Source organism: Podarcis pityusensis, assembly GCF_964106645.2.
Source record: "Podarcis pityusensis genome assembly, chromosome: 12".
NCBI lineage: Eukaryota > Metazoa > Chordata > Lepidosauria > Squamata > Lacertidae > Podarcis > Podarcis pityusensis.
In genome coordinates this window covers 52,071,223-52,092,296 of record NC_138037.1, presented here as the reverse complement: position 1 = coordinate 52,092,296, position 21,074 = coordinate 52,071,223, and the positions used below count along the sequence as shown (strand labels likewise).

Sequence of the window (21,074 nt, the reverse complement as noted above, 5' to 3'; positions counted from 1 at the left end):
TGAGCCCATCCTGTCCAAGATCCCATCCTAGGTAGGACTGGGGAGAAGTCCTGTTCAAAACCCTGGACAGCTACTGCTGGTTAAAGGCAAGACAACAGACCAAGAGTCTGGCTTCCTATGCCCCAATCTGTTACTCCACAGCACAAGGCATATAGGCTCCAAACGGCCTGAAGTCAGTGGGGAAATACCCACCCAAGTGTCAAAAGTTGTACAAATCACAGAGTTTGAAAAAACAAGGGACACTGTTGAACGCTGCTCTTGCTCAGGGTTCCATGCCCCTCTTCCCTGGTTTACTGCCCGACCCCAACAACAGACCATTGGCATCCTATATGCATGATCAGGATCCTGTTTTAAGGTTTGTTTTCAAAAGCTTCTTTGCACCTCCACAAATTGTGGGGTTTCCCCCAAGTCAGCTGATACCTCTCTTTTGTACATGGGTAGAGCTGTTTAGGCTACGTAATGATTAGCCGTCGAAGAATTTCCCCGTTAGCGTACACAGGATAGCATAATATTGATATAGAGCTTTCCCCCCCTTTTCTGTCATTCCCCCCCACTTCTTGGTCAGTAGGAAGGAGCACTGACAATTTTCTCTCTCTTTCTCTTTCTCTCTCTCTCTTTTCCAGATACAGAAGAGTAAAAAACAAAACCAAACCACACATATTGTAATCAAAAAGGGACTGCAAATTTCTTTCATCATTCTAACTGATCTCCTTCCACAAAGACCAGTTTTTTGGGGAGGGCATTGTGCAGATTCTAAAGCGCCTGCTGCTTCTTGTTCCTCTCACTGGCTACTTCGCAGTCAATGACTTTGGGGATTTTCATTTTGGGACTTCGGGGTTTGTTTGTTTTTTTCTTTCCTTCTTCATGTAAGTGATTTTTTTGGGTTTTGGGTTTTTTAAAAAAATGAAATTTCCCCTTAGCGAAATGACTCTTCATTCGGGACTTGCAGATCAAGCAAATGTGAGACGTTTTGAGTCGCAGCTTGCAAAAAAATATTCTGACATGGTGAAGCAGAGACTTTGGCACATCCGTGGAAAGAGACTTGGGGAAAAACACAGTTGTTTCCATGAGTTGTTTTAATGCACAAAGAAAGGAAAAGGAAAGAAGAAACATTGTCTCTTTGAAAGCCATGAATTAGAGCACTGGGGTTTCTGCAGATTCTTTTTTATATATATCTAAATAAAAAGAATTCTGGCTATTTTACAAATAAGCAAATTGCTGAATTCCTAGACAGCTTTATAGTATTTTTCAAGGAAAAAAAAATACATTCAATAGATTTCATTTGCTGGACGTCTCCTTGATTTTGTGTACCTTTGATTGTCTTTCATTTGAGCCACCGTTTGTTGGCTTGGTGTAGCAAGAATGTGGCTCAGCCTCTGGGGGAAAGAAAGTGTTGTTTCTGTTGATTTCTGTAATAAGCACATTTTTTGAAAAAAGTGCATCCTATCCACACACACCCTTGTGACTCATAGCCTTTTATTTTGACCCAAAGAACACTCTGAGGGAGCCTATCAATTCTTCCTTCGAAGTTTTGTTGCTGAATGAACTGGGGGAGTTAATTAGCCAATACCAGGCAAACAGAATGCAATGCAATTCTGCCATCCAAGACATAAATGGGACTTAGAAGTTGCATCTCAACACTTTAAGGCTTGCGCTGCCTCAATACTAAGCTGCCGAAATACTGTAATGCCCACCATTCAACTTCTGTCCCAGAGGCAATTGCTCCTCCCATCATGGCACATGGCAAAGGATGTCTGATGCCTGGAATGCATTGAGCTAATCATTGTGATTGATGCCCTGGTACTATGCAGATTTGCTTGGGGATAAATCCTGATTTCAGTGGGGTCTAGGTTTGGTTGATCCAAACTGTGGTGGTCATGACAAGCACCGAATCCAAGCATGGTTTCATGCAGCCTGGTGTCACACTTAGGGTGCAATCCACTTTACCTCAAAGTAAGCCAACGTCTACTTCCGAGTAGGCTTGTATAGGCCTGTTCACGGGTTCCTAACTCAAACACCAGCCTTCTTCTGTGAAGCATTTGCATGCAAAGAGATTTCTCTCTGGCTCATCCTTCAGTGGCATATGATTGATGCAGGTGGGAGGAAGATTATGCTGGTAAGAACTTTTTAAATGAAATGCTGGACCTCACAGAATTCTGCCCAGGTTAGTGATTTTTGCTTGCCCTACAACGCTTATAAACCAGCCTTTCCCCCCAAAGGTAAATTCACATAAGGTAGCAAAATTATCTGATTTTTCCGATTGCCTGGTTTAGCTCTCGTGACTTTTCACAAAGCTGGTAACCGCATCTTTCCCCTAAGGCTGGGAATCCTTAGATCTGAGCACACTCACAAATCGTATTAAACCAGTTTAAAAGGTGTTCAGGTTTGTAGTATAGAATTGCAACAACATATTCACCTTCTCAGTAAGCCTCAGGTGCAAAGTAGCATGCTTTCTCATCCTCGATTCTATTTTGGAAAATACAGAGCTTGAGGATTTTAAAAAAATAGGTATTTGCCCAAGACCATGTGAGTCCTAACTCTTCAGGGATTCTAAGCCAAATGTTCCCAAGACCAAAGAATTTTTATGAAGAAGCAATTTTAAATACATTACAAAACAGGAGTGGACTTTCTGATCTGGATGAGTACAGCCTGATCAGTTGTATGTTTACTCATAAGTAAGTCTCACTGATTTTAATGTTGCTTATTCCCAGATAACTGAGCATTGCGGACTGTAGCCTCTTTCTTTCTTTCTTTCTTTCTTTCTTTCTTTCTTTCTTTCTTTCTTTCTTCTTTCCTTTCAAAAAATTGGTTTTAGAGAGGGCGGTTCCAGTTCTAGCATAGCATCGCTATATAAACCCAACACCTTTGTACTTGTCCTACATATTAAGTAGAGAAATTGCAGGGGGGGGGGGTTGGAAACTTCATCTGTTTCTCCATTTTCATATGCAAAAGATGCTGCTTGCTTTGTCTTTTCAATATCTGAAGGCTGTTCTGGCCTCTTTTTAAAGGTAAAGGGACCCCTGACCATTAGGTCCAGTCATGACCGACTCTGGGGTTGCGGCGCTCATTTCGCTCTATGGGCTCTATTTGTCCGCAGACAGCTTCCGGCTCACGTGGCCAGCATGATTAAGCTGCTTCTGGCGAACCAGAGCAGTGCATGGAAACGCCGTTTACCTTCCTGCCGGAGCGGTTCCTATTTATCTTCTTGCACTTTGACGTGCTTTCGAACTGCTAGGTTGGCAGGAGCAGGGACCGAGCAACAGGAGCTCACCCCATTGCGGGGATTCGAACCGCCAACCTTCTGATCGGCAAGTCCTAGGCTCTGTGGTTTAACCCACAGTGCCACCTGCATCCCTGGCCTCATCTTAAAGGTCAGCAAAAAGCTGATTATTCCTTACCCTCCAAAAACCTTTGAACTTCCTCACATTTAGGGTGCTGAAAGGGAAGTGTTTGAAGGGAGCTGCCTGCCATAGGCAAGCCATTGTCTCAGTCACCATTTGTAAATGAAAATAAATAACAAGGCATGGAGAATGTCTGTATGTACATACTGAAGGATTTTCTGCCAGTGACTTACTATCTAGCTTTGGACACAAGGTTATCTCTCCTACGTATATGGAAACAATATTGTAATTATATATTATGGCTTTTAGGAGACACACATGATAAACGCTGGAGGGAGTGCTGTTGGCTTGTGAGCACATAACTTAATTTTACTCCAGATTTTTTTTTTGGGGGGGGGAGAGGGAGAGAAGTAAGGAATGGTCCTGAAAGAGCAGATAATGTGAGTTGAGGCTAGAACTTGCCTAGACACAAGTTTTCCTTCTGCCGCATCAACAGCAATATAAACCCCATGGATCTCTGCTATGCTGAGCAGGCCATCTTTCTTAATTTGGAATAGCTACTACCCCGTTGTTTCTGTAATTACAAACAACATTACAGACATTTCCAATGTGCTGCAAATTATTTCTTACTCTTACAAGGCTCCTTCTGCATTGACATAGCAGCGTAAGAGCCCTGTTGGATCAACGCAGAGGCCCATCTAATCCGGCATTGCATTCTCACAGTACCAGTCAGGTGTCCAAGAGAAGCCCTTGCATGCCAGAGTGCTCTCCCCATCTGTGATCCCAACAGCACCATTCAGAGGCATACCAACTCTGTGATACTGCAGGTGGTTGTTGACAAGACCCCCCTCTCAGCCTCGCTGATGTGGTCCAAAAGAAAAGCGGAGCAATACTTACGGCACCAGCATGGCTGCAGGCGTACAAGGCGCCATCCAACCATCTTAAGAGACTCCACCCTAGATTTGTGTAGGGTTTACTCCTTAGCCTTTTCTCCTGCCAAAATATCCTGCAAGACAGTGAAGGTTTAGGGTGAGAGTCTTCCTTCTCCAAGATGGGCTCCCTTCCCAGGTTGATGAGCCCCATCTGCCCCTCCTTTCTCTCTCCAGCACATGCAGAAACTGCCTTCTTGGCCATTGGACCCACAATTGGTCTCATCAGCTCAATCCTCCACAGCCCGTCTTTGTATGCAGGGGAAGTTCCTAACTCACTTCAACCATAGTTAGTAGTTACTGAAAACCTCATCAATCAATCAATCAATCAATCAATGAGGTTATTGTTCTAGCCAAAGGCCACAACAAATTTTTAGCAATAACTTTAATAAAAGAATACCACCCTTAACAATCCATGCATCATATAAGCTGATATCCATGGTGCAAAAGATAGAGGGTACCAGAGACACCAATGAGTTTACATCTAGCTTAATTTCAAATTAAGCCTATGAATCACCAAAACAGCAATTTGTAAGCCTTATGCTTGACATTCACAACCTTTGCAACTGGCAGGCAAGTCACTATGTAGTCTACACACCTGTCACAAACCCAGCTATTTGTGTCCCTAAGGATTTTTAGACTTTGAAACTGTTGAGATTACTTATATTCCTGGAGATTTCTTATATTCCTATGAAGCTCTGTGGATTCACTGATGTATCTATTGCTTGGTATGCTGTGTTTCCGATATCTGAGTAAGCATGTCGAAGGCTTCTATTGAAAAATGCAATTCAAAAAGCACTTTTAAATTTTCTCTACTTTTAAATTGTATTTGTCCAGGGAGCTGAGAGTTGTTAGGGGACCCCTGCTCCCCCCCGCCCCAGAGCACCACATTTCCCAGAGTTCCCTGGGAAGAGGGGTTGATAGTTAGAATGGTAATTCTGTGAGGGGAATAGGGGTCTCCCAGCAACTCTCAGCACCCTAAACAAATTGCAGTTTCTAGGATTCTATGAGGGAATCCATGACAGTTTAAAGTGATATGATATTGCTTTAAATATATAGTGTAGACAAGGCCTTCTTTAAGAAGTTGGATTTTCTGCAGTTGTGGAAAATATGAGGCAATCACTGGAAAATACAGGATTAAATAAGAACATCAGCTGGACTTCGCCATAAAATGTGAGCGAACGAGACATGAAAATTCTGGATTAAATGCAGAATGCAGAAGAGCTCTGTATAAGTTGTAAGAAATCTGAGAAAGTAGCCTCCCCCCCTTTTTTTACAAAGAGGACCACAATACTTGTCTCCAGGTTTTGTATTCAAGGATTGTCAAAGAACCTTCCTTTGCATAATGCATGCCCAATGGCCTCAAAGTTTGAGGCTCTTTGAATGTAAAGATCTGAATTGGTTCATCATTTGCTTTTTCTAGGAGGGTCACTTGTACAAAGAATAAAAATGGTTGTTTTTATTGAACCAAGAGAGACATTAGAAGTTTCCTGGCATTTAGGAAGAGTCCCTCTTAAGAAAATAGAGTATTCTGTTTCCTTAGCACCTAGTTTTATAATTGCTCTTGCCTCAGCAGAAGAACGACATGTACTGTAACTCCTGGTTTTTATCCGATTTGTTACACTCACATTTGTAAGACTTAAGCATCATCATTAATATCCTACTGTGCTGATTCATTGCTTACATAGCTTTAAAAAAAAAATACAAAAGAAATTGAACTTGGCGGTTATTTAACATGTTGTAGTCTAAAATACAGAGCCTAGGGCTTGCCGATCAGAAGGTTGGCGGTTTGAATCCCCGCGACGGGGTGAGCTCCCGTTGCTCGGTCCCAGCTCCTGCCAACCTAGCAGTTCGAAAGCACCTCAAAGTGCAAGTAGATAAATAGGTACTGCTCCGGCGGGAAGGTAAACGGTGTTTCCATGCGCTGCTCTGGTTCGCCAGAAGCGGCTTAGTCATGCTGGCCACATGACCCGGAAGCTGTAGGCTGGCTCCCTCGGCCAATAAAGCAAGATGAGCGTCGCAACACCAGAGTCATCCACTGCCACCCAGAACTGCTGCTCAACTCTTACCAAATCAACTAAATTTTACTCAGTCCGTGCAGGATCTAGGGTGTGTGAAAAGGACCTATAAAAGAAAGCACATGACATGTAGTTAAATAATTATTATCTTGTGGAATTTGCTGCCGCATAATGTAGCGAAGGAACGTCGTTTGGATGCTTTTAAAGGAGGATTAGACAAACCTACAGAGGATAAGTCTGTTGAGAGCTACTATTTGGACTATAGGGAATCCCAGCTGCCCAGCAATTGCTGGGGAGCAACATTAGGAAACGGCTGTTGCCATTACACGCTGCTTGCTTATGGGCTTCTCAAAGGCATCGGCTTGGTGCAGGATTCGATGGAGCTTTTGCACTGAGGGAAAAGGCCTTGTCATCTGCCCTAGATGCCAGAATTTGCTCCCTGTCCCCCGCCTCCACCATTCTTCTCCTAGTAGAAAAGTAGAATTTGGTGAAAAGACACTAAATGATATGGTTAGTATATTAGTCTTTACCTTTTTTATTTTACCTGCATCACTTGATTAATTTGCCCTAGAATTTAATTGGGAGCATTTCTGTCCCAATGGGTGTAGTTGAGCTTTTGTCAAGGGGGGGGGGGAGAGAATCAAAACTAAGCACTTTGGTTTTGTAATTTAAAAATAAAAATCTAAGATTGCCTCGTGCAAGGATCTAAGGACATTATTTAGGATTTTAGCCAGAACTTTACAATGGAGATATCGGAACTAAAATTTAGGGACATTTCATACGTTTCCCAGCAAGGGTGCACTCTGAAGAAAACTGGGTGTACCTGTATGATGCAAACATTTGCAAATATGTTTGCCTCATTCTCAATTAGGTGTGCTCGTAAAACTTCTTAGGTATGCACCTAAAAATGGAATGCCTTAGGAAATTATGTTAATTTGTTACCCACGGGCATTGTAAAAATATGTTGCTCTGTCCAATTAGAAAAATGCCATTCAACTTAATTGCTAAAGCCAGAAGAACACTGGAGACCACCCAGAGAAAAACACTCTGGGTTTGTTTCATCTTAAGATACAAAATTTAAGTGACGTGGGCATGCAGTGCTGACTATTCTCAACTGTTCTGAGAATTAATTTAAAGAAAACGTGTTCATTGTAATTTTTTTATTGGGAGGAAGAGGCTTGTTGTCTCTAAATGCATAAAACAATTTTTCAGCATTTCAGGTTTTTTTTTCTGTAAATGAGTTCCTGTATGTTCTCCTTATTACCAAATAAAAGCAATGAGATCTCCAATTGGTATGGATTCCTGTTCTGTGCAAAAGCGAGTTAGCTTATCTAATGGAATAATGGAGCTGGCTGAGAGTGTTCATCACCGTTACTGTCTTTGGGGGGGCATTATAACTGTTCACAGATGCAAAACACACTTCTTTCGCTGCATGAAACTGGAGGAAATTAAAGGTCCTTCTGCCATTGCCTTTGGCAGTGTGGGGACAACTACAGTGGGGCTCCTTCCCACACCATCTAGCAACATCAGAGGCCTGGAGCATAGCTGTCAACCGTCCCTTATTTGGTGGGAAAGTCCCTTATCCCAGCGCCGTGTCCCGCTGCTGTCCCTTATTGATGATGTCCCTTAAATTTCCCGGGTTTCAAAGGAATCAGCTCCTCTCCCTCCCTCCCTGCCGGCCAGGGAGGAGGGAGGCTCCAACTGTGTTGCTTGGCTGCGTTGCTCACCCAATAAGGAGTCTAAGAATGACTGGGGGGGTGGAGCTTGCATGCCTTGTGCCGACCAAATCGGCTGCGTTGCCTGGGGACTCACCTTTGCTCAGCGCTTCCCAGCGGAGAGGTGACAGTGGTTTTCCTTGCTGCATCCCCTTTGCCGGGTTGCTGCGCTGTGGGAACCACAACTTGAGGCTTCATTTGGCTGCTGGCTGGGCTTTCTGCCTTTGGCTTGGAGGGGCTCAGAAGTTGAACATTACTGTGCTCCTTGAAAAATCCCTTATTTTGGCTGCTGATCCCTTATTTTCAAGGCTGCTGGTCCCTTATTTTCAAATCTGTATGTTGACAGCTATGGCCTGGAGGCACATGGAAGAAGTCCATTTTGCCATTTCTTCCCATGGCTAGCAATACTCTGCTTTCCATAATACTCTCCTCAAAGGCTCCTCAAAATTCTCCACCCTATTTGTGGGCAAAGAAATGGGGGCTGGATTCTACCTCATTTCTACAGGAGGATCAATTCCACATCAGCTTCCAGGGCAGGGGGCTCATGAGCATTAGCAATGACTGTAGCATGGCTTCTTTCTTTTCCCCTAAGCCCCACTCTCCTACCCCCACTAAAGGTCGCAGTAGCAACCATTATTGGCTGCCATTTTGGATTTTTCATAATACCCTGGACCAAGTGTACTTTTGGAGGCACTGCGGAGGGGAAATACTGACCACACACAAAATAAATAACAATTGGTGGATAATATTTGGAGGGGATTTTTCCAATGCTGCCTTCTTTCTTTCTGAGGAAAAAAACCCTCCTGAATCTTCTCAGAAAAAATGACTTCTTTACTTTTTTAAAAAAATTGTTTATCGGAGTTTGGGGCTGGTCTTTCATAACACTGTAGCAAAGGGGTGTGCGCAGGAATTTTTAGAAGCAAGCAGAAGAGTTATATGGCCCCGTCAGCTACATGCAAATCTGCCATACACCCCTAAATCTGCCTCTGACAGGAACATTGGAATAATAATAATAATAATAATAATAATACTACATTTATTGTCAATGTACAACCTGTGTACAATGAAATTAACCGAGCCTTGTAAGTTGCCTTATACTGAGGCAACTTATACTGAGTTAGAGCAATAATAGTTTAGTACAGTTTGCTTTTCTGGCTGTGTGCATTTTTTATGTCCCTCTGCGCAAGCAATGCTACATTATATATTTCATCTTGCACATCTCTCTTTATATTAGCTACAACCAGGGGCACCCACTTGTAGGCGCAGAGCCCTCCTCCCCGTATTTTGGGGACAGGGCTGCCCCCTCCCAGTGTTCGAAGGGGGTGGAGTAGGCTGAGCGCAGAGCCGACACGGCTGAGCGCAGAGCCGACACGAGTGTGACACGGCTTCAGTGGCTGTCTGGTGAGGGGACGGAGTGGGGAAGCAGCCCCCGGGCAGCAGCAGGAGGAGGAGGAGCCACCAGCCACTGAAGCCCCGCCACTGCTGCATTTAGCTCCACCCCTGACTCCTCCTGATATCTTGATGTCACACACGTGACATCAGGGCCACCCCCCCCCCTTTTTCCTTGGAAACTGGTGCCTCTGGCTACAACTTATGGCGAACCAGAGCAGTCTCAACTAGGGCCAGGGCCTTTTCAGTACTGGCCCCGACTTGGTGGAACGCTCTGTCACAAGAGACTAGGGCCCTGCGAGACTTGACATCTTTCCGCAGGGCCTGCAAGACAGAGCTGTTCTGCCTGGCCTTTGGTTTGGACTCAGTCTGTCCCTCATGTTTCCCTCCCCTTATGGTTTTGATCTATGGGCTACTTTTAAAATGAGGCTGCATTTTAAATTGCATTTTAACCTGTATTTTAAATTGGTTTTTCCCCCCTATTATGTTTTTACTGTAATTTTACTGGTGTTAGCCACCCTGAGCCCGGCTCTGGCTGGGGAGGGCAGGGTATAAATAAAATTCATTATTATTATTATTTATTAACACTGAGGCAGGTTAGCCAGAGAAACAGCAACTGGCCCAAGGCCACCCACTAAGCTTTGTGGCCAAGTCACCTTAATGTCTTTCCACATTTTTATAAGGTGTAAAGGTGAACAAGCTGGAGTGGGTGATACTACTTACCCCTAGGGCAAGAAGAGTATTAGGTCCCATCTCCCCCCCGCCCCCCCCCCACACTTAAAGTGGCTAGATACAAATCCAGTAAAACAGAGAATACATAGTGTAACAATAGCAGTTCCAAAGCAGCCCAAAAAACCAGCCACAACGTGTTGATTAAAACCTGAGAAAATAAAATAGCTCCCATGTTAATGGTCCTGCCCAGCAGCATTTCAGACTAACCAGTTAAGGCTGCAATCCTGCGCACGCTTCCCAGGATCAGGGAGGAAGTCCCACAGACTTCAGTGGTGCTTATGTCTGAGTATAAATATGCAGAGGAATACAGCTACAGTGGTACCTTCAGTGGTTACATACGCTTCAGGTTACATACGCTTCAGGTTACAGACTCCGCTAACCCAGAAATAGTGCTTCAGGTTAAGAACTTTGCTTCAGGATGAGAACAGAAATCGTGCTCCGGCAGCACAGCAGCAGCAGGAGGCCCCATTAGCTAAAGTGGAGCTTCAGGTTAAGAACAGTTTCAGGTTAAGAACGGACCTCCAGAACGAATTAAGTACTTAACCCGAGGTACCACTGTATTGCAGCAGAAACTCGCTGCTGCCCATTATCAGGTTATGTTACAATCAATGTGTTCCTTGGTGAAGCCTTGTGGGACGGGTGTGCAACTCCTGAAATGCAGAAATGTGTCCCAGTGGCAGGCAAGCCTAGGCATGTCTAGTCAGAACTAAGCCCCAGTGGTTTCAGTGAAACTGACCCCCAGGTAAGTGCGCAGCAGATTAAGTAACCTCTAAGTTTGCTGCAGACAAAAATAAAAAAGGAAACAGGCAACTAGTGAAATACTAAAGCTTGTATTTTTCTTCTACAATACACGGTTGCCATATTGGTCAACATTTGTTTTAGTTTAAAGAGGTAGGGCTAAGAAGGGAGGGTGTGGTTTGAGGATGAATGGGAGGGGCAAAGGGTTCCTCAAAACCCCATGATTTGGTGTTAGGGCTAATACTGGGAACATTGTAACTGCAGCAATGCACCCATATTTCCACCAAATCCAAGCCAGTTATCTACTGTTGCCACAGTAGATAGGAATATAGTAAAGGTACCCCTGACCGTTGGGTCCAGTTGTGGACGACTCTGGGGTTGCGCGCTTATCTCGCTCTATAGGCATAGGCAGCCGGCGTTTGTCTGCAGACAGTTTTTCCGGGTCATGTGGCCAGCATGACTAAGCCGCTTATGGCGAACCAGAGTGCACGGAAGTGCCATTTACTTTCCCGCCAGAGTGGTACCTATTTATCTACTTGCACTTGACGTGCTTTTGAATTGCTAGGTGGGCAGGAGCTAGGACCAATCTACTAATTCACCACATGAATATACTTGCAGATGCTACTATAATTCACCCTCTTTTTATTTTTCAAGGTTCAAAACAACTTCTGAAACCCGCACCATTGCCAGAATCCTCAAATCGGCTCACGCTGCCAGGTTAGTGAGTCCCTCTGTGCTCAGATATGCAACCTCAGACGTAGCTGATCGGTATTCTGTCAGTGAGAACTGACTCCATCTATTTTTATACCCGCTCATCAATGTCACAATTAATGGCCAACATGAACATCTCTCCCATGTCTGCTATGGATTAGAGGTCAAATGATTCAGCTTTTTTCATGTGTATCTGCTTTTATGTTGAGTCATAAGCCTGTAACCTAAGATTTTAACCCCGTAATTAATTCTGGCCAATAGTGCTGAACAAGATAAGTGAACAGATCTGGGGTTGTAGTCAATGGTATCTGGGGATGGTGCTGGACCACATGGGAGTAGCAAATGGGTGATCTCATATATATTCCATACTCATGGAACATTGGTTGCTAGATCATCTTCTGCTTCCTCCTTTTTGTCTTCTCTGCTGCTTTTGTCATGAAAATTGAATAGCATTGCCTTTAAAAAAAAACCAAAAAAAAACCTTTCCCGTTCCTGTGCCTTTTTACATCAGCCTGACATACGGTAATTAAGGAGCAGGGGACATTTGGCAACCATAATAGAGAATAGCTGTCCACTGGATTGGGAAGGAGGTCTGACACATCTTTCCCAAAGCCCGGAAAGTTTCTGCCCGGCTTAGGGAAGGAGGTGCGATGCTCATGAGTGCAACACCAGCACATTGCGATGCCAGGCCCCACCCATTGCTCAGATGCCACTCCTCCATTTGGCCGATAGGGCTTTCTCTTGGGTAAGTATCCACAAGACTGCACTCTTTGCCTTATCTAACTGTAGTTGGATCAGAGCTCAGGTGTCTCCTGCCGGAGAACTGAAAACGACTGACATTGGAATGCTCTTCACCCCAATTCCAATCCAAGGTTCCCTTCCAATATGACGGAGGTGGTGGCAGCCTTGAGGACACAGATCCCAGGGAGAAGTTGGATTAGGGTTCAAGGAGGTTCAAGCAAACTAAACACTTGTCTCCATTGGCTCTTTGATCTTCGCTAAAATCAGGTGCATCCAAGTCAGCTATACAGTGGTACCTCAGGTTACAGACGCTTCAGGTTACAGACTCCGCTAACCCAGAAATAGTACCTCAGGTCAGTGGCGTAGTGTGGGTTGTCAGCACCCGGGGCAAGGCAAGTAATTTGCGCCCCCTAACCTGTGGATTTGCGCCCCCTAACCCCCAGATGTTGCGCCCGGTGTGGCCGGCCCCCCCTGCACCCCCCACGCTACGCCACTGCCTCAGGTTAAGAACTTTGCTTCAGGATGAGAACAGAAATCGTGCTCCGGCGGCGTGGCGGCAGTGGGAGGCCCCACTAGCTAAAGTGGTGCTTCAGGTTAAGAACAGTTTCAGGTTAAGAATGGACCTCCAGAACAAATTAAGTTCTTAACCCGAGGTACCACTATACTAAAAAGCTCAGTACAGATCTGCACCGGTCTGCAAAAATACTCTGATACCATCGTAACTTTTTCACAGCTGAGTTCTGTATCATTACCATGGTGGCAAACAGTTACGTTTGGTAAGGTAACACAAAGCTCAGCAGATGTTTCTTCCAGAGAATCCAGCAAGCAAGCCATAATGAGTATTGGATATTTCTTCCTATGACACTGCGAATCATCACACACTGTAATATCATCAGAGGCATGTGGACAGTGATTGAAAATAAAAGAAACCTCTGGCACACCACCAAGGTGTACCTTGTGAAGACCGTTGTTATGCCATTTGCCTGAAGCAATTCTTAAACAAAGGTACAGTCCAATAGTATACAAGTATTCTGCCCAAGCGCTGACTCCCACTAGCTGCACTGCCTAGTGTACCTTGTAGAATTAGAGGCAGATATCTTCCGCTTCAGTAAGCCTAGTGTCACCTTCATGCATTTCTGTTGGGGTTGATGTCCTTCTGAGTATGGTGTTCTGCCTTTCAGAAAACTAAGAGATTCTTCAGGAAAGAGCATTACCTCCTCAACATGCCAGCCCAATTGCTCGGAGGCAATTTTAAAGAAAAGCATGCACTTCCCTTCTCCCCAAATGTTCAGGTTAGTATGAACATTGTGACGAAATCGACATTTCACGTAGGTGGTGTTGGCGTAACGAGAACAATGGGTTAAACTGCACTGTGCTTGGTCTCAGTGTCTTGAGCAGCACAGGCAGCCCACATCCAGATGTTCTGAGATAAGGATGCCAGGTGCGCTGCGTTACCATAGCAACACCAGCGAAGCTGAGTGTAGGACTTACTTGCTGAACCATCCCACTAGTTCAGGAATGTAGAGATGGGAATAACAGTCTCTAGCGCACTGCTTCCATTGTGCCTGTGTTCCTGAAGTTGCGCCTGTCCCGATGCTGTCCTGTAGGACTTTCAGGGTCTGATTCTGAACCTGTGGGGGTCAGGGGAAGAGGCTGTGGGTTTTACACGGCAGCGTTATCTAGCATGGTGATAGTGTTAGAGGATCTGTGTATATGTACCTTTACTTCAAAGACCAGAAAAAGGATATATACAGTCGTACCTCTACTTACGTATCCCTCTGGATAAGGAATCTTCGGGTTATGGCTGCGGCAAACCCAGAAGCGTATACTTCCGGGTTTTGTCGTGTGCGCATGCACAGAAGCGCTCTGCGCACCTTGACCATGCCCAGAAGCGCTCTGTTGTGCCGTGTGCATGTGCAGAAGTGCGCCTCTATTTGCGTAATTTTTGGGGTGCGAACAGACCCCCGGAATGAATTAAGTCCGTATCCGGAGGGTCCACTGTAGTAGATAGGAGTGTTTAGCTCTGCTTTGCTCCTTTAGACTGAACAGGAGAAGCATTATGTGGGAGAGATACATCTCCCATGGTCTCCCACAATGTAGACAGTGGAGAGGAAGGAAGGAGGGAAGCGGGGAAAGAGGGAAGGAAAGCAGGAAGGAAAATTGGAAAAACCTCTCTTTCCTCACTGCCCATCACCACTACTGCTGATAGCACGTAAAGGAAGAGAGGAGGGTGTTTGAAGGAAAACCTGTATGGGATGAAGATGGCATTTTTCCAAGCTCTTAGATCAACTCACAAAAAATTACCTGAGCTTTTTGTGTGTGGAAGACCTCAGGTAGTTTCCAAGTTAATCCAACATGAGCTTGTCCATTTCTGTCAGGAACTACTTTTTCAACATTATGTAAGTACTTAACGTTACTCCTCTGACTTGAGACACGAAGATAAGAGTACTTGTCCATTTCTAAATTCCCTGAGGCAAAGGGCTCATCCACACTTCTGATTGTTTTTATTTGTCCCACCGCTTTCCCTGGGAAAACCTGCTGTTTACCGCTGAATCAGAACAACAAATCTCAGTTGGGTTATCCACAGATTTTCTGATTCAGTGGCAAACAGTGGATTTTCCCAGGAAAAGAGGTGGGACAAGAACATAAACACTACTTGGACCTATGCCTACAAACCACAGGCCTGCGCCTAGAAATCGTGGCACAATGGAAGTGTTGATGGTCGCTTGTTGAAAAGGCCTTGAAATAGGTGAACACTGTATTATCATTTTGTCCTTCAGTTACTTGTGTAGTGGTACGTCTTATAATATGCAGCCAACCCCCCTCAAAAATGAGTTAAGCAAAAATATATTTGTTACTATTTGGTGAATTAGCATCAATGATTTCTAGGCACATCAATTACAATTTGCATTTCCCTCCATAGATCGCCTGAACTTGAAAACCAGCAACAATGACCATCCCACCTCAAGGAACCAGAAGCAACAATTTTAAAAAGCAGACTTTCCTGGGGGTGGAAGTCACTGTCTTCCTTCCTTAAAAGAAAAACTTTTATCATTTTAATATGTCCTGCGCAACACAACCCTGGAATAGGCCTACATTAGTTCTGTTCACAACGCTAACTTGTTATATCTGCCTCAATAATTATATATATATATATATATATATATATATATATATATATACAGAGAGAGAGACATTTGGAACGGGACTTATGCAGCAATCGAGCTGTAATGTATTGCTTTCTTTAATAAAGTTCTGCCACAAAAGTTTTGGCAATAATGTACTTGCAAAAATGAAGGTTCCCCCCCCCCCCTCTAGCCATACATATTTGTATGGCTAGTAACGCCGCCCATTCCCTCATTTCTGCATTTCACGCTTAAATATTGGGGTCTGTTTGTAAGGTGGTTTGACGGCATATTTCCATACAGTTGTGCACTCCAACCGAGGTTAGATGCATATGGAACACAAGAAGGCTCCAGCAGCCATATCTGTACTCTGAACATCAACTGCTCCCTTGAGCAGGTCCCTACAAGCATTACACCAGCAACTGACCCAGCACCTGTGATTTGTGTGCATTTAAACCCTTGTAAGAAAACCAGTACCAGTGCTGTATCTGGCTGTTCTGGAGCTGGCGAAGAGATTTACTCTTCCCTCTTATCAGGTTCCAAACAACTGTCACCACTTATCTGCAGGCTTGATGAGGCCCTAAGCTACTGAAGGTAATGGGGCCCTTTATATTTCCAGCTGTCCTTTGTCAGCAACAAATTGTTGCTGGTTTTTTGTGTTGAATATACAGTGGTACCTCAGGTTACATATGCTTCAGGTTACGTACACTTCAGGTACACACTCTGCTAACCCAGAAATAGTGCTTCAGGTTAAGAACTTTGCTTCAGGATAAGAACAGAAGTCGGGCTCCGGCGGCACAGCGGCAACAGGAGGCCCCATTAGCTAAAGTGGTGCTTCAGGTTAAGAACAGTGTCAGGTTAAGAACGGACCTCCAGAACGAATTAAGTACTTAACCTGAGGTACCACTGTATGCTATATGGTAATTTATGGATCTAATAGGTGTCTAAAGCCATTTGCACATGTTGCCATGCAAATAATCCATGCAGAATGCAGGCACCCTATATATAGAAATGAGCAAACCAGTGATATTTTAGGGAGCAGGCTAGCAGGCGGGGCCCATTACTTACATCATAGGAGCCTACGCAACACAAAACACTGCTGCTGTATGTAGACTTTATTTTATTTGTTTTTTTATCTTATATTTTGGAAATGTGCATCTGGTTTTTTCCCCTTTAAATTTTTTTGGGGCCCCCAAGAGAGTGGGGCCCGAAGCTATAGCTTGTTTAGCTTATACGTAAATCTGGCACTGCTTATCTGACAAGATCTTTGCATGCATAGACAGAACTACTGCATGTCTGCATAGATGAATCTGTGTGAGCAGTTTTTTACATTGCCAAATCCATAACCATCTCATATTGTGACTCAACGTGCAGAAAAGGATGACCCAAATCAACAGGATGGGGGCTGGTGCAACTCCCTTCCCTCATAAAATAAGTTGACAACTGATTTTATGCAATATTAGTTCTACTCAAGAGTAGACCCACTGAAGTTCATTAGCACGGCTAACATTCTGGGACTTGCAGGTAGGCAGAAGGCTAGTTGGTTCCACGACCCAATTGCAGGCATCTAAGAGGCAGCGGCTTGGCCATGGTGTGAGGACAGGATCAGATCGGACTTTGCTCTGGTATTTGTATTCCATGCTTCCTCCAAAGCCTATGTGGAATTATCCCATTTTGTCCTTGCAACAACTTTGTGAGTTTGCTGAAGTGCGCGGACAAAGTGACTTGCAAATGGGAATTCGGATCTAGGCCATCCACGGATTCACTACACTTGCTACTTTGGAAACTTTTCCCAGAGGAAAGTTGCCCTCTGAGTGAGTTGTTTCCAAGGTGGCACAAGGGTGGTGCAAGCCTTATTGATCCTGCATTTAGTAGCAAGAAAGAGCCAAGTCTGAGCTGCTCAGCCATTCCTGGTCTTACATCAGCAGCTGCAAACATTTATTTCATATTTGCTGAGCAAAATTGGAGGTCTCACTCTCATTGCTTGCTTATATTGAGCCACAGACTGGCAGTGGGCAGGGCCAAAGCCCATGGTAGTTAGGGAAAGAGCCAGTTGTGGATGGGACTGCCCCTTTTCTCTCCCCTCTCTTTCTCTCTCTCCTCCTCCCTGCTCAGCAAAATGTCAAGGGAAGGACAGATTATTCTTCCCAGAAGCCATTTGCAGGTGGCTTTTGAAATGAGGCTGACGCCACATGAAATTAAGCTGAGGGCTACACGTGGTCGCAAAGCCACAAGTCATCCACCCCTCGCCTAAGTGAGGTGACTAGGGATGGAAGGATTGGTCCATTTTGGTTCTCTGAGTTTCTCAAGTTTTCCCATTTTACATCTGGTTCTCCGCATTTCTGTAGCAATTTGTGGATTTTTTATTTATTTTTAAAATCATCATGAAAATTCCTCAGCATTTCAGTGCAGATTTCTCCTCATAAGCATATTTTTGCAAGCAATTTCTCCCCATATAATGTATTTTTGTATGTTGGTGTTCAGTAATATATTCATTTTTAGGCACACTTTTACCTAATATTTGCATTTTTGTAAACACTGGTTGGCTGGAGAACTGCATCGCAAAAGTCAGGTAAGTGGGAATTGCAAAGGAAGACTATGGCTGGATCTACACAGCTATAAAAATGCTATTAAAACCGTTATAAAACGGAAATTATCTTTGGCTTTCGATTTCAGCTCTACAGTGCCATCTGGTGTCACATTGTTATAACAAATTTATAACGTTATAATCTGACTAATGTAGCCAAGTCCTATGTCTGAGTTCTCATTTTGTGCAAGCTTGATGAATTCAGCTTTAAATGTGATCAAATTTGAAGGAATTTCAGACAGATCACCATTACTTATGCATAGGTGGGGTTTTTTTTTCTTCAAAGTTAATATTGCTCTTCCTTTTACATATTTGGATTACTGTGTGGCTGTGGGATATAGAGGGAGAAATCTGCAGGTGCCAGCAATTGATTCGTCTGACTTGCTTCTGCTTTTATCTTCTTCCTCTCCAGCCCTCAAACCTCCAACCCATCATTTCAAGAAAGCCAGTTACGCCTCCACAAGCACCACCTTCCCACCTTTCCCCAAGAAAACGGAGGACTACTTGGTGAAGTACAAGCTGCTTGATCAGAGGGGCAGAATGAAGAAGATCCAGCACATTTCACAGCACTGGAATAAGAAATAGACGGGAAAGGAAAGCGTCGTCCCTGTATCCCTGCCCTACCCCCCACCTGATAGCCAGTTATTAATGGAGGACATTTTGGAACCAGAGCAAAAAGCACTTTGAAAGCTGCACAAATTATTGGGGAAATGTATATAATGTAACATGTGCAATGGAGGCATTTCCTAGTCATAATTCATCCTGTTTCACCAGGATGCCCTGCATATAGTAGCATCAAATCCCTTCATCCATGTGCACAAAATCCCTGCGTCTGCATTCAGGACTGGGTCCTGACTGAGTTATTATTTCTGGACTGTATCTGCCCACATAGCCCATGATAGGTGACTGGCATGGCCAACTTTGGCAGTCAATTACCTTTTCAGAGAGGCGACCTGAATCTAGTTTTACAGAGGGTGGGTTGTTTGGTTTTTCCCAATGTGTCTTTGCATGCAGGGGCTACTCTCACCTGGTTTAGCTGTTTCCCAGGATGTGGTCTGGGAGCCGCAGGTGAGAAAAACTATCCCAGAAGGAGCATAACAGCCACAATACACACACATACAGTCATACCTCGGATTACAGACACTTCAGGTTGTGTGTTTTCGGGTTGCGCACCGCGCCGAACCCAGAAGTACCGGAACGAGTTACTTCCGGGTTTCGGCGCTCGCGTATACGCAGAAGCACTAAATCGTGCTTTGCGCATGCACAGAAGCGCCAAATCGTGACCCACATGTGCGCAGACGCAGCACTGCAGGTTGCGAACGTGCCTCCCGCACGGATCACGTTCGCAACCTGAGCGTCCACTATATATGTATATTTCTGGTGCCACCAGCGCAGAACATTAGGGAACAGATAGTAATCTAAGCTTAGACAAATCCAGCAGCCAATCTGTCTCTAGGCCAGTTTCACCTGGATATTGTACTTAATGGGACCTTTCTACAAAAAGAAGAGAGAGTTCACATTTGCATAGGTCTCCATTTCAATTCATTTTTATTTCTCCCCTCTCATCTGCTCCTTCAATTTAGAAACAACCGAGGCTTTATTTCCAGAACTGAGGTGATTGTGTTGCAGTATCGTTTTATAAACAGGCAGACCAAAAGCAAGACATTCATATATGATAACGGTCTCCCCTCGGGAGGCTGCGGACTCTCCTTCCTTGGCAGTTTTTAAGCAGATGGCCATCTGTCGTAGATGCCTTAGCTGAGTTTCCTGCATTGAAGGGTTGGACTAGATGCCCCCTGGTCCCTTCCACCTCTGCAATTCTATGATTATACAATTCTATTAGAGTCTTACCTTGGCTGACGAACGCCTTGCGACTCCAACGTTTTGGCTCCTGAATTCCGCAAACCCGGAAGTGAGTGTTCCGGTTTGCGAATGTTCTTTGGAACCCGAACATTCAACATGGCTTCTGATTGGCTGCAGGAGCTTCCTGCAGCCAACCGGAAGCCGCGCTTTGGTTTTTGATCATTTTCTGAAGTCGAACGGACTCCCAGAATGGATTCCATTAGTCAACTAAGGTACGACTGTACAGTTTTCCTAGAGCAGGATTCTAGGCCGAGTGGGATCCACTCCAGGTCTGTCTGGCCCTTGAGAATCTCTCTAGGCATCAGAACTTCACTTGTCCTCGAGTGCTTTTCTCAGCCTGGAATGTCTTTTTCACTTGCCTGGAGAGGGAGAAAGCTCTGTGTGGCCCTGTGTCTAGACATATCTGACTTGCAAGTGGCTGCAATGCAACCTGGCATCCTATAAATATGAAGATCATATCCTTTGTGTCTCCTGGCTCTGCCTCTGGAGCCTGGGGCCTTCTGAATGCAAAAGCAGCAGCTCTACCAGTGAGCTAACGTCCTTCCCCAAGGGAAGACTTCATGGCTTCAGGCAGCAAAATGTCTTGAACAGGCCCTGCTCCTCCTTCCAGGTCTAGGACCTCTGGAACAGCTACATGTCTGGGCAGAAGCTCAGGTCCAGCTGTGTAGGCTTCTAGGACTGATTCAGAAAAACCTGTAAAATGAACTCCTTGCCAGAGCTCAGGAGGCAGGCGAGGGGATGGAGAGAAAAGGGGAAATCCTTATCCAGTCAGGGTTTTTTCTGCCAGTTTGTCTGCCTTCCTCATTCTCTTTAAGCAAATGAATTTTAATAAATGGGAAGACAGCAAGTCAACTGGAGCTGTCACGGAAAACCACATCGTCAGGAAAACTTCTCCTGAGAACATGTGCGTTCTAGGCCTACAAATGGGCAAGATATTCTTTTCAGTGGAATGGCTCCATGTCTTAAAGTCACTGTCCAGCCCAATCCTTTGTAGCACCTCAGAACTGTGTTCCCCTTCCCCCCAGGCATCATGCTTTGCCGAATCCACTCTTTTTCTTCTTTAATAGGAGAGTTGCCTATATCCTTGCACACAAAGCCTTGTAAAATTAAGGGGAGGGGGAGAGAATGTGATTTTATGTCTTATGAATTTCATGACAAAAGGAGAAAATATTTTTGACATTGCTT

General features: G+C 44.6%; 1 protein-coding gene and 1 long non-coding RNA gene across 7 annotated transcripts in view; one reads left to right on the top strand and one right to left on the bottom strand.

The window, feature by feature from the left end:
- The window catches only part of PDE1C (phosphodiesterase 1C), a 272,866-nt gene extending 252,232 nt beyond the window's left edge, over window positions 1-20,634 (top strand). For 2 of the 6 annotated variants that reach the window (XR_013978373.1, XR_013978374.1), the window contains exons 16-18: window positions 11,517-11,579; window positions 13,496-13,606; window positions 15,238-15,803. Coding sequence is in view for 2 of the 6 variants with exons in the window: in XM_080975857.1 (XP_080831983.1) it covers window positions 11,517-11,579; window positions 18,439-18,611 (236 nt within the window). In the remaining 4 variants the exon portion in view is untranslated. Of the gene's footprint in view, window positions 1-623; window positions 1,286-11,516; window positions 11,580-13,495; window positions 13,607-15,237; window positions 15,812-18,438 lie in introns of those variants that run through there. The other 4 variants (XR_013978371.1, XR_013978372.1, XM_080975857.1 and 1 more) reach the window with 4 other exon arrangements.
- LOC308460047 lies at window positions 902-6,313 on the bottom strand. The gene is made up of 2 exons (XR_013978412.1): window positions 5,557-6,313; window positions 902-5,496 (listed from the first exon to the last, which is right to left on the bottom strand). It is a non-coding gene; the product is annotated as an uncharacterized lncRNA (long non-coding RNA).
- Window positions 20,635-21,074: the final 440 nt, after the last annotated feature.